We start from the raw sequence: 12500 nt of genomic DNA, 5'->3' as shown, positions 1-12500 counted from the left end.
AATGTTTCAGATTGACACAGGGAGCGTGGTCAGAGAGTTGGTGATGACTTCTTTAACTGAGGAAAGAACTGTTCAAATTGACGCCCAAATCAGTAGTATGTTTTTAAATATTTATCCATGATTTGATGATTAATTAAACGTTGATGGAGCAAATCCACCGTTGTTCATTTGTTGGGTCAAATATGAACTAAATATATGAATTAAATAGGGGTGTGCCGATATATCGTCCCGCAATATATCGCGATACATTTTCGTGACGATATGTATCGTTTTTTTTTGCAATAATAATAGGCCTAATGCAAAAACAGAAGTATTTGTTTGCATTTGCTTCCCACCCCCATATATTTTCATAAGCTATTTTTCCCCCCCATATATTTTCATAATAAAAAAGTGCCATATATCGTATAGATATCGTGAGCCCAATATCGTGTATTGTAGCGTGAAATCATATCGGCACACTCCTAGAATTAAAGTATACAGTAAATACTTTTTTCCCGAGTAAGTATTTTGCGCTGAGAAAGTGTGAATCCTTGTCAAAACTTTGAAACTGAATTTGTCAGACATTCAATCATTGTGTAGAAAAAACATATCTTGTTAGGTCAATCTAAGCCGTTTTTTTTTTTTGAAAATTCCACAAGGGGCACCCTAACACAGCTTTGGAATGATCGATCGTCACTCAGAGAAGTAGTATGTGGATGTGACGTCATCGCAAAAAAACGTCACATCCATTAATCCCAACGATGGGATTTTCAGGAAAACAGCTGCAACTCAGTTTCTTTTTTTTGCATTGAAAACCACCTGTTTTCAGCGGGCCATAGCCTAAAATGGCGGATCGCGGTTGGACGGCTGTTGTTCCTCTGAATACACAGATCCCTCCACTAACCCACGGGGACTATTTTTCTTGTTTTTTTGGTACACAATGTCGCTTCCACGGCGTTTCAAAGATCATCGGATTGAGGTAATTATGCTGGCAAGGGGATAAAAAACTGTGTTTAATATCTTGGCAGGTAATGTGTTAATAGTGTGTATCTGTCAGTGTGCGTCACTCACTGTTAGCCAATAGCTGCTGCTGCTGCTGCAGCTGCTGTTGATTGACAGCGCCTATGGACGGCCCCCTCCCGCCTCCCATGGCACCTCCTCCGGCGTGAGGGGGGGGGCTGGTGAGCCGCTCCTTGTCCCAGGAGCACTCGCTCCCTCCTGGGTAGAGGCAGAGAGACAGAGAGGGGTTGGATCACCAGTGTGTCTGGGGCTCAGAATGAACATTTGTTTAAGGAGTTGTTAAGGTCAAAGGTCATACTGCAGATATTGCGCCAAAAAAAAAGTCCATAACTGTAACTTTACAGCAGTAGTTCTCAAACGTATTTGGCCCGCGGACGCCCATCTGAAAATGTTTTGTGCGAGAGACCCCCAGAATAGGGGTGGGACGATGTATCGATATATCAAGATACTTTCTCCCGCGATAAATAATCGATATACTGCCGAAAAAAAATTATATTAAAAAAAAAACGTTGTAGAGACTCTACAAATGTCTTCTCAACAGTTTTTTGGGAAAAAAACGTATGTTGCTATGTCAGTGGTTTTCAAAATTGTTAGTGTCAAGGACCCCAACATGTATATGTATTTGGCCGTGGACCCCCATCAAAATATTTTGTTCCAGGGACCCCCAGAAGCAAAGATTTGAGTTACAAATGTTCGCTTTAAAATGATATATTCAAAGATTTGCACACATTTTCTTGATTTTTCAAAAATAGCAGATCTACAAGCTCGCTATGAGCTTGTATATCTGCTATTTTTGAATAGCCAAAGTGTAAATGCTTTTTAGCTCAAATCTAAAAATGACACAGATGCGTCCCAGGTCTTAATGGGTTAATTTCTCCATGTGGCACATGGTCGGAAAAACTTTGTTTTTCCGACTCTGTATTTGTGTAATGATGATTTTGAACTGTTTGGTGCTATTTTATGTGTTTATGAATTGAATACAAGGACTATCGTGATATATCGTTGGTGAAATTTCATGCAATATATCGTGATATCGCAATATATCGAATATCGTGATATTATTGTTATCGAGGGCCTAATATTGCCACAGATATCGTATCGTGAGATACCCATATCGTCCCACCCCTATCCCAGAAGAGAAGATTTATGTTAAAAAAAATCTAAATGATTCAATATGTTCCAGACATTTCCGATATTCTTTCAAAAATGTTCCAAAAAAAACAGACGTACAAGCTCGCAGTGCGGCACTAAGTGACACACTGTGAGCTTGTAGATCTGCTATTTTGCCGATATTAATAAAACCCACAGAGACACTTAACCACTTTCACTTTCGGAATGATTCCAAAAGTTAAAATCAGCAGATCTAAAAGCTCACAACGCATTGCGATATGACATGTTATGAGCTATTGATCGGCTATTTTCGGAGATGTGTGAAGAAGTAGCGCTGGGTGACAGTGGTGGAGAAAGCGCTCACATTTTTTACTTAAGTTAAAAGTATCGATACTGCAATGTAGTAAAAGTACCAAAGTATTGGTATCAAAAACCTAAAGTACCAAAAGTAGAAAGTACTCATTATGCAAAGTTTACAAATGTTTTAAAAATAGCAGATCTACAAGCTCACAATGCGTCGCTTTGTGAGCTTGTACGATACGATACGATACAATACAATACGATACGATACGATACAATACAATACGATACGATACAATACGCTACGATACGATACGATACGATACGATAATACTTTATTGTCAGTTTGCACTGAAATTTGTCTTGCGACCCAAAAACAGCCATGTATGCAACATATAACAGTACACACATTTGACATGGCACAAGAAAACAACAAAATACAAAATACATACATTGTAGATCTGCTATTTTCAAATGGCCGAAATGTATAGGGCTGAAGTGGTTAATGTATGTTTCGTAATAATAATATAAAATCTACAAGGTAACTAGTAACTAATGTAGTATTGTTGTAGTGGAGTAAAAGTATAATATTTGCCTCTGAGATGTAGTGGAGTAAAAGTAAAAATATAGAAAATTGGAACTACATGGTACTTCAGTACGGTACTTGAATAAATGTACTTAGTTACTTTACACCACTGCTGGGTGAGTGCACAGCCGGACGGTCTGAACCAAAAAGGTCAAAGCAAATCGAGGAGTAATTCATAAAAAAGTAAAGAATCCAAACCTCTGTTTATAAATGGAACCCTGGAGGTATTTATTCAGTGGGAGATAGATAGATACTACTGTACACTCAAGAGTTACAAATGGAGAAATGAAATGACCTCAGAGGAGGTAAACGGTACAGATGGATGAAATATAAAACAGAAAGTGGTTTGTTGTGTGAAAGAACAGAAGCTGCTGTCTGAACCCAAGAGATAAATCCAGTTAAGTTAGGAGTTAACTCCCTCTCTCTCTCTCTCTCTCTCTCCATCTGTTTTATGTGTTGCTCTTTCTCTCTCTCTCTCTCTCTCTCTCTCTCTCTCTCTCTCTCTCTCTCTCTCGTGCTGTCTCTCTCGCTCTCTCTTCGTGTGGTATGTGTCTCATTTCCTTTCTTGCCCTCTCTCTCTCTCACTCATTCTGACCCTAGTGTACGCCTCTCTACACCTCTCTGTCTGTGTGTGTGTGTGTGTGTGTGTGTGTGTGTGTGTGTGTGTGTGTGTGTGTGTGTGTGTGTGTGTGTGTGTGTGTGTGTGCGTGCGTGCGTGCGTGCGTGCGTGTGTGCGTGCGTGTGTGCGCGCGCCCGCGTGTGTACAGTATAAGTGCTCTCTTCATCTAATACTTGCTGTTGTGTTTCTCTCTCTCTCTCTCTCTCTCTCTCTCTCTCTCTCTCTCTCTCTCTCTCTCTCTCTCTCTCTCTCTCTCTCTCTCTCTCTCTCTCTCTCTCTCTCTCTCTCTCTCTCTCTCTCTCTCTCTCTCTCTCTCTCTCTCTCATCCGTCTTCATCTCTCTCCATTAGTTTGAATTAGCGGCAGTCTCTCTCTATTACTGCCGACCAACTCCCCAGTCCCTGTGTGTGTGTGTGTGTGTGTGTGTGTGTGTGTGTGTGTGTGTGTGTGTGTGTGTGTGTGTGTGTGTGTGTGTGTGTGTGTGTGTGTGTGTGTGTGTGTGTGTGAGACAGCTGGGCTCCGTCCCCTCTGCCATTTACACCAGGGGAAGAAAGCAAGGGTAAACAGATGGACAGATGTTCTATCTCTCTCTCTCTCTCTCTCTCTCTCGCTTCTCTTTCCTTTTCTCACACTGTCACTCCTTCCTTGGCCAGCTCCACTCATTCCATCCATCTTCCTTTACTACGTCTCTCTCTCTGTCTCTCTCTGTCTCTCTCCTCTCCCGCCACCATCAATTCATCCCTTCATCTTTCAGTCAGCCTATCTCTGTCTTCCTCACACCTGCTCTTCTTCTCTACCTCCTTCACGTCCTTTCTCTCTCCCTCCGTTCCTCGCCTGTCTCTTTCTCTCCGCCCCCCCCCTTTCCCCCCCTCCTCACTCGTTCCCGTTTTCTCGCCGTCCATCTTGTTTCCTCTCCCTCGTTCACACTTCCTCTTTTTGTCTCTCGCTCTCTCCATCCTCTGTGTCATCCTCTCTCACCCTCTCTCCTGTAACAATATGAGTAATAATAATAATAATAATAATAATAATAATGGATTTTATTTATAATACACTTTACATGTGGGTAAATCTCTAAGTGCTACAATAAGCATTTACATAAAACCACCACACCACTATTAAAGATAGAAGAAAGAGAAACAAAACATTAAAAACATGAGGGCATAAAGCCTATAGAGGTAAAACCAGTGTAGCTTATAAAATGCTTTGTTAAAGACGGGGTGCCGTGATTTTCAGTGCCCCCCCCCAAAAAAAACATAATCATCAGGTATTATGGTTATACTAGGAGGAAGATTTTTTTCAAAAAAGTGTACAGAAAGTGTTAAAATTATGTTTTTATGTGGACACGCCTCCAGTTCATTAAGTATACCTGGTTCTCACCTTAGCACCTCCTCCACCACCTTAGCACCACCCACCTGTCCTAGTCCCTCCTCCTCCTCATGCCCACACCTGTTGTGTTATGATAATGAGGGGGAGGGTATAATTTTACTATGTCATTAAAGCGCTGTTTTTCTATTGGCACGTTTGACCCTCAAGGTTTCAGCCTCCAGGAAGAAACTCAAAATAGTCAGAGAAGACATAAAACACCAAAACACCACCACCAGGGGCTTAATGAAGTTCCATCAACCTCATAGACACATGAAAAACAGAAAAAGTGCAAAACCATGGCACCACCTCTTTAAAAAGAATCAGACTGTGGTGATCTCAGGTGTGCAGGGAGGGCGTTCCACAGTCGGGGGTCGGCCCAGCAGAAGGCCCGGTCGCCCCCCATGGTACGTAGGTTGGTCATGGGGGGGGTTTGTGGAGGTTGGTGTTTGTAGAGCGGCGGTCGCGAGCCGAGGGTTGCGGGGAGACTAATTCCTTGAGGTAGGAAGGAGCTAGTCTCCATGTATCTAACGTGTAGGAATTAAACAATGTGTTGGTGTAGGTGAAACCCTCAGACACCGCAGAGAGCTCGGTACGCGGGGTCCGCTCGCAATAGGCACAGCAGCCATATTAGAAACAGGTGTTACCAATGATTCTAATGAAGGCTCTGCTCCATTTAGTGTACCACAGTGGTTCTCAATCGTTTTAATTTCAAGGACCCCCATAACTCTGAGAGTGTACAAATGGAACCAAATGGACCCTTACGGGTCCATTTGGTTCCATTTGTACACTCTCAGAGTTACACACCAGTAAGGGGCCATTTGGAACCCCCATTTGGAACCATGAGGGTCCCTGGACCACACTTTGAGACCCACCGGTGTAGCAGAGTGTTTCCAGTGAGTCAACATGCAACAATATCAGCACCCTGACTCTGTTTGACCAGAATGGAACAGAGCCTTCATTAGTATCATTGGCAACACCTGTGAAGGAAGTAAGAAGAGGCCCCATTTCTTTCCAATATGGCTGCTGTGCACAGAGCCTATTCCGACATCCCGTTATTCCGACATCCCAGTATAGTCCGACAAACGTTTGGATAGTGTGAGGTTAGGGTTAGAGATAGGGTTAGTTATGAGTTAGTTGTAATGGGGCCAGTAGGACCACCGGGACGTCGGAAATAATGCCATATACTGTACTGTACGCAGGGCAGATGCTTTGAATTTAACTCTGTATGTATGGAGTTCAGCTAACGCTGAGGATAGTACTGTGTAGCTACCTCTCTGTCTGTCTGTCTGCCTGGCTGTCTCTCTCTGTCATTCTCTACAACAGCAGTGTTTATTTTTTTCCTGTCAACGACACCCAAATAGGCTCTATCCACAGCAGCCATATTATCACTTCCTTCACAGGTGTTACCAATGATACTAATGAAGGCTCTGTTCCATTTGTCCATCGTGTAGCACAGTGGTTTCCACGACCCCCATAACTCTTGAGAGTGTACAAATGGAACCAAATGGACCCTTACGGGTCCATTTGGTTCCATTTGTACACTCTCAGAGTTACACACCCGTAAGGGGACATTTGGAGGCCCATGAGGGTCCCTGGACCCCAACTTTAGACCCACTGGTGTAGCAGAGTGTTTCCAGTGAGCCAACATGCACAATATCAGCACCCTGACTCTGTTTGACCAGAATGGAACAGAGCCTTCATTAGTATATTGGCAACACCTGTGAATGTCTTCACAATATGGCTGCTGTGCATAGAGCCTATTGCTACACATTTGGCCGTGGACCCCGACCTGAAAATATTTTGTGCCAGGGAAGGACCCCCATATAAGAAAAAGATTGTTGTCATCTAAAATTCAATTCAAAATGAAGATTTTCATTATTACAGCTGCAGCATATCTTTCACAGGGGGTGGCAGTGGCTCAGTATGCCGAGTGACATGAAGCCTGAAGGAGCTTCTGATGTCCACACGGTCAAAGTGCTCCACTGAACCCCGCTAACTGCTCCACTGAACCCCCCCTAACTGCTCCCCTGTGAGCACAACACTCTTGGGTCATTGCAGACCAATTATTTCCCCTAGGAGATAAGCCAATACCCCCTTTTCCTCCTTTCTTTTCATCATTTTTTCTCTCTCTCTCTCTCTCTCTCTTGCATCCCTATCCTTCACTCATTCACCTCTCTCCACCCTCACGCCATCTCTCTCTCCCTCACTGTCAGTGTTGCCAGATTTTGCAAGAGAAACACGCGGCCAGGTCTGAATCTTTCGTAATTGTAAGCCTATCTCTAAAAACCCTTTTTGGGGCGGTGTAACCGCCCCCTATAAGTGAGGTTTGGACACTGACCAATCCTGCACCGTGATTGGCCAATAGTCTACAACGCAGTCTACAACCCTAACCCTTCCAAAGTCAATGCAAATCTATACTTTTGCAAAGTCAGCCAATCACATTACAGCTAGTGTCATCACCACTAGCTGTAATGTGATTGGCTGACTTTGCAAATTCAGGACTGTGATTGGCTAGCGAAACACATGACACATGTGCAGCCCTATGAATAGCAGTATGGACTTAAAAAAAACACTTTTATGTTTTTTTTAAGTGAATCACTTCCATCACTGTGATGACCACTGTGACCACACCACCCACTTCACACTGGGTGTGATTTTTTTTAACTATAAAACAACAAGCACACACACACACACACACACACACACACACACACACACACACACACACACACACACACACACACACACACACACGTGTTGATGGCAACATAAAAGCAGTCCTCACGCCAATTCCATGTGAGTGAGAGTCTCAAGCAGCGGATAGAGAGACTGAGATGAAATGAGTGCAGCAGTAAAAGAAAAAAAAGAAAAAGCAGGTGTTGTGGTTTTGAATGGTTGTTGAAACAATGTACAGCAAACTGACACCAGATCTGTCCTTATGTAAAGGAGACAGGCCGGCTAATATCATATTCACCCAACAACACTGTGTGTGTGTGTGTGTGTGTGTGTGTGTGTGTGTGTGTGTGTGTGTGCGTGTGTGTGTGTGTGTGTGTGTGTGTGTGTGTGTGTGTGTGTGTGTGTGTGTGTGTGCGTGTCAGAATACATGCTTCGAAATGCTGACCTCAATACAATGAAAGGAAGGGATGTACAGTGAGTATGCACGCACGCACACACACACACGTGCACAGACACACGTACACGCACACACACACGCACATATGCACGCACGCACGCACAAATACACACACACAGTCCTTTTCTGCATGGTGTGTGAAGTCAAGGTTCGATTGATACATATTGATCTCCTCCCTCATAGATAATACATGAGGTTGACCCCGAGGTGTGTGTGTGTGTGTGTGTGTGTGTGTGTGTGTGTGTGTGTGTGTGTGTGTGTGTGTGTGTGTGTGTGTGTGTGTGTGTGTGTGTGTGTGTGTGTGTGTGTGTGTGTGTGTGTGTGTGTGTGATGTGTTTATGATGAGTGTGCAATACAGTATGTGATGTGTGTCTGTCTGTGCACTTATGTATGTCTGTATTTGTCCTGTATTTGTCCTGTATTTGTCCTGTATTTGTCCTGTATTTGTCCTATATTTGTCCTATATTTGTCCTATATTTGCCTTGTACTTGTATGTACTTGTCTGTAATTCTCGTTTGTGTAGATGTTTATACTATATCGCTGAGTACTTTGCTTGTTTTATATTGTATTTATTTGTATATACATGTACACATGTTTACTATTTCACTTATCTCAGTTATTTCGGTATTTGTGAGTTTATGTTTGTCTGATTTTTTATTTTTTTTCAAATGTGTGCGTGTGTGTGTGCGTGCGTGCGTGCGTGCATGTGTGTCGTGTGTGTGTCTGACACCCCTGTTGTTGCATCGCGTTTGTCATTAAATATGTAGCCTGACCACAATAATTGTAATAATAGTATATAGCCTATATTGCAGGCTACTAGATGTGAGGGCCGAGCAGCGGCCCGAACCTCTAGTTATTTATAAAAACCCACAGAGCGACTGAACTACTTTAAATTTTGCTGACAATATGATTGGCTGTGTGTGTGTGTGTGTGTGTGTGTGTGTGTGTGTGTGTGTGTGTGTGTGTGTGTGTGTGTGTGTGTGTGTGCGTGTGCGTGTGCTTGTGCGTGTGCGTGTGCGTGTGTGTGTGTGCGTCACACTTGTCCTACAGCACGCGTTTGTTCCCCTGTTGAATTACCGACCGAGAAAACAAAAAAAGTCAACAGTGTCTTCTTTCTGTTTTTTCTCTCTCAGTCTTTCTTACATTCAACTGTGTTTTTTTCCCCTCAAACATCTCTTTTATTCAACTGACCTGACTGATGGCGTGATAGAGTTACCACTTCTCTCTCTCTCTCTCCGTTCTCCCATTCTCGTTTCATTCTTTGTCCTCTCTCTCTCTCTCTCTCTCTCTCTCTCTCTCTCTCTCTCTCTTCTTTCTCATTGCATTCTCAGTGACGAAGTCACATTTATCATCTATATTCTATATTTACAAAGAGAGAGAGAGAGACCTAAAAAGAGAAGAAACAGAAAGAGAGAGAGATATCCTTTCTTCTCTCGGCAACAGGCTAGAGTTTCTCTAATTTACTTTGATTCTCTCCTTTCTTCTGAAACTCTTTTCTCCCGCTGACCTCATAAATGCCCTGATAGAGTTACCATTTCTCTCTCTCTCTCTCTCTCTTTTGTCTCACTCCTTTTCCCTCTCATTTCTATTCTCAACCCCCCCCCTCTCCTTTATTCACTCCCTCGCTGCCCCCCTCCTTTTCACCTCTCTTGTCTTTCCTCTTCTTTCATTTCATTCAGTTGATATTTCTTTCTTTTTTTCCCCCTCTGTTGTTGTTTGTTTCTCTCGGTGTAACAGACACTCTGGGCAGAGCTGGGAAAAACGACTGGGAGACAATGGAAGGAAAAACAAACTAGTGTGGGGACGGAGAGAGGAGAAGAGAGAGAGAGAGACGGAAAGAAAGGCAACAGATTCATAATAATAATGAAGAAAACAAAAAGGAACCTATATACCGTAGGAGAATGGGGATATTTAGGACGAGAGAGAGAGAGAGAGAGAGAGAGAGAGAGAGAGAGAGAGAGAGAGATACTGCTGTCATTTATTTAAAAGGTTTATCCCAAGCTAACCTTTCCTATGTGGATGTATAACTATTTCTGACAGTACGTGCACAATTCTTATGGTTTGTGTATGCAGTGGTGGAAAACGTACTCACACGTTAAGTAAAAGTATCAATACTACAATGTAGAAATACTCGGTTACAAGTGAAAGTCCGGAATTCAAAATTCACTTGAGTAAAAGTACAAAAGTATTGGTATCAAAATGTACTTTAAGTACCAAAAGTAGAAAACCAAAAGTAGAAAATAGCAGATCTACAAGCACACAATGCGTCGCATCACGACCCAATTGTGAGCTTGTAGATCGGCTATTTTCTAATGGCCCGAAATGTATATAGGGCTGAAGTGGTTAATGTATGTTTTGTAATAATAATACAAATCTACAAAGTAACTAGTAACTAAAGTTTTCAAATAATTGTAGTGGAGTAAAAGTACAATATTTGCCTCTGAGATGTAGTGGAGTAAAAGTAAAAGTATTGACAATTGAAAGTAAAAATACCTCAAAATTGTACTCAGGTACAGTACTTCAGTAAATGTACTTAGTTACTTTACATCACTGTGTGTAAGATAGTTTTCTCTAAGTTTCAATGTAACACAGCACTGTTTACACATCGCTTTACTCCCATTTAATTGTAATACATTGTTTTGTTTGTTTTGTTCCACTTTTGCTTTGGCAATGTAAACGTATGTTCTCTCGTGCCAATAATGCCACTTTGAATTGAATTGAATTGAATTGAATTGAATTGAATTGAATTGAATTGAATTGAATTGAGAGAGCATGTGGGATATTTGGTGTTGAGTTTCAGTGTTGACGTGGTGATTTCACATTACACAGTAACTGTAAGAGGGTTCAAATGAAAAACTTCTATTTGTACCCTATTTGGATGTATTTTGATTAAATTGGGCTTAACCCCTGGGTGGGGGGGGGGGGGGGGGGGGTAAATCGACACGTGTGTGTGTGTGTGTGTGTGTGTGTGTGTGTGTGTGTGTGTGTGTGTGTGTGTGTGTGTGTGTGTGTGTGTGTGTGTGTGCGTGCGTGCGTACCTGTATTAGAGTGCATGTCTTCGTCAGACTCGTTGCCGTTCTGAAGACTCATCATCATCTTCATCTTCTGCAGTTTCTGCAGCTCTGCCATGGCTGCTGCTGTGAGACCTGCGCGCGCACGTGCACACACCCACACACACACACACACACACACACACACACACACACACACACACACACACACACACACACACACACACAGTCAGATATTGACATATCATTTCTCAATGTGTTTGAGTAACATGTGACAGATTGATGACTGTGGCCGCTGACACTACATCACCTCACCAACACTACACAATACACCATACACACAATAGCCAGTAGCATGCTAGGAAAGTTTGGTGGGTGCACACCATAGACATATAAAGGTAGACGCCTCCTTCGGCTCTGAAGCGTTCGTATCTCGGGCGCGCTTCCTTGTTCCGCAGGGCTATCCCATATAAGGCTTGGGCAAGCTGGAAACTTCCGTGTGCGTCACAGAAGGGGGCGTTCGGTAGGCCAATCAGAGGCAGGTGGGGCGTCTCTTTTCTTAAGAGGCAGCCGCGCAGCAAATAGTCAGTTAGACGCGCTGTGATTGGCCAGTAGTTAACGCGATGTGACTGATCAGTAGTCAAACAGCCCTGCGGAAGAGCCTTGTATTGAGATACCAGTCGCTACTATGAACTGCAGAGGCCAATGAGGTATCTAGGTTTCTATATCTATGGTGCACACACTAGACGGGTGCATTTCTCCTTTCCGACATGTCGCCTTTCCGACGTTGACGAACCCTATACCTACCGGAGTGGTGAGATGTCGGAATGGAAGGAGCACCCCACACTAGACTACAACGAACATTTAGTAAGTTAGTGTTATTTTTACCATAAGGTATAACGTGAATAAGGTCACACTACACGGGGTTAAAAGTTTGGAATTATTCTTTATTATTTAATTTGCAGAGCAAGGTATTTGGAAAATGTTTGACTCTTGTTTACGACAGTGCTTCCTGGTTCTGGGGAGTGAGAAAGGACCCGAGTGTGGCGTCAGGCTGCATTGTATAGTCAGTGCATGTCTGAGAGTAGGGAGCAGGCTCAGTCCATCCTGCTATATCATACCAATTGTCCCCCCGACCAAGTGGGAATTCCCCTTTAGGCTAGCGGTTAAGATGTTGGCTTTCCAGACGGGAGACCCGGGTTCGATTCCTTGGACGTTGTACATTATATCTGTCCATAAACCTGGAATCTCTGTGCGTCCAGACTTTAACCTGTAATAGAGTATTTCTACATTGCAGTATTGATACTGCAATTACTTAAGTAAGACATGTGAGTACTTTTTCCATATCATATTGATGACAACAGGCATGTCCATGTAT

General features: G+C 42.9%; 1 protein-coding gene across 1 annotated transcript in view; it reads right to left on the bottom strand.

The window, feature by feature from the left end:
* Nucleotides 1-12500, bottom strand: part of LOC311035102 (dachshund homolog 2-like) — a gene marked incomplete at its 5' end in the record, with an annotated part of 89227 nt that overhangs the window by 21762 nt on the left and 54965 nt on the right. The window contains 2 exons of the mRNA XM_084043183.1: nucleotides 1051-1197; nucleotides 11150-11257. Coding sequence (XP_083899309.1) covers nucleotides 1051-1197; nucleotides 11150-11257 — 255 coding nt within the window. The remainder of the gene's footprint in view (nucleotides 1-1050; nucleotides 1198-11149; nucleotides 11258-12500) is intronic.

This window comes from Gymnoscopelus microlampas (genome assembly GCF_963454915.1).
Source record: "Gymnoscopelus microlampas genome assembly, chromosome: 19".
Lineage (NCBI taxonomy): Eukaryota > Metazoa > Chordata > Actinopteri > Myctophiformes > Myctophidae > Gymnoscopelus > Gymnoscopelus microlampas.
Note: the sequence above shows the minus strand (reverse complement) of the source record. Positions and strands in the feature narration are given on the sequence as shown.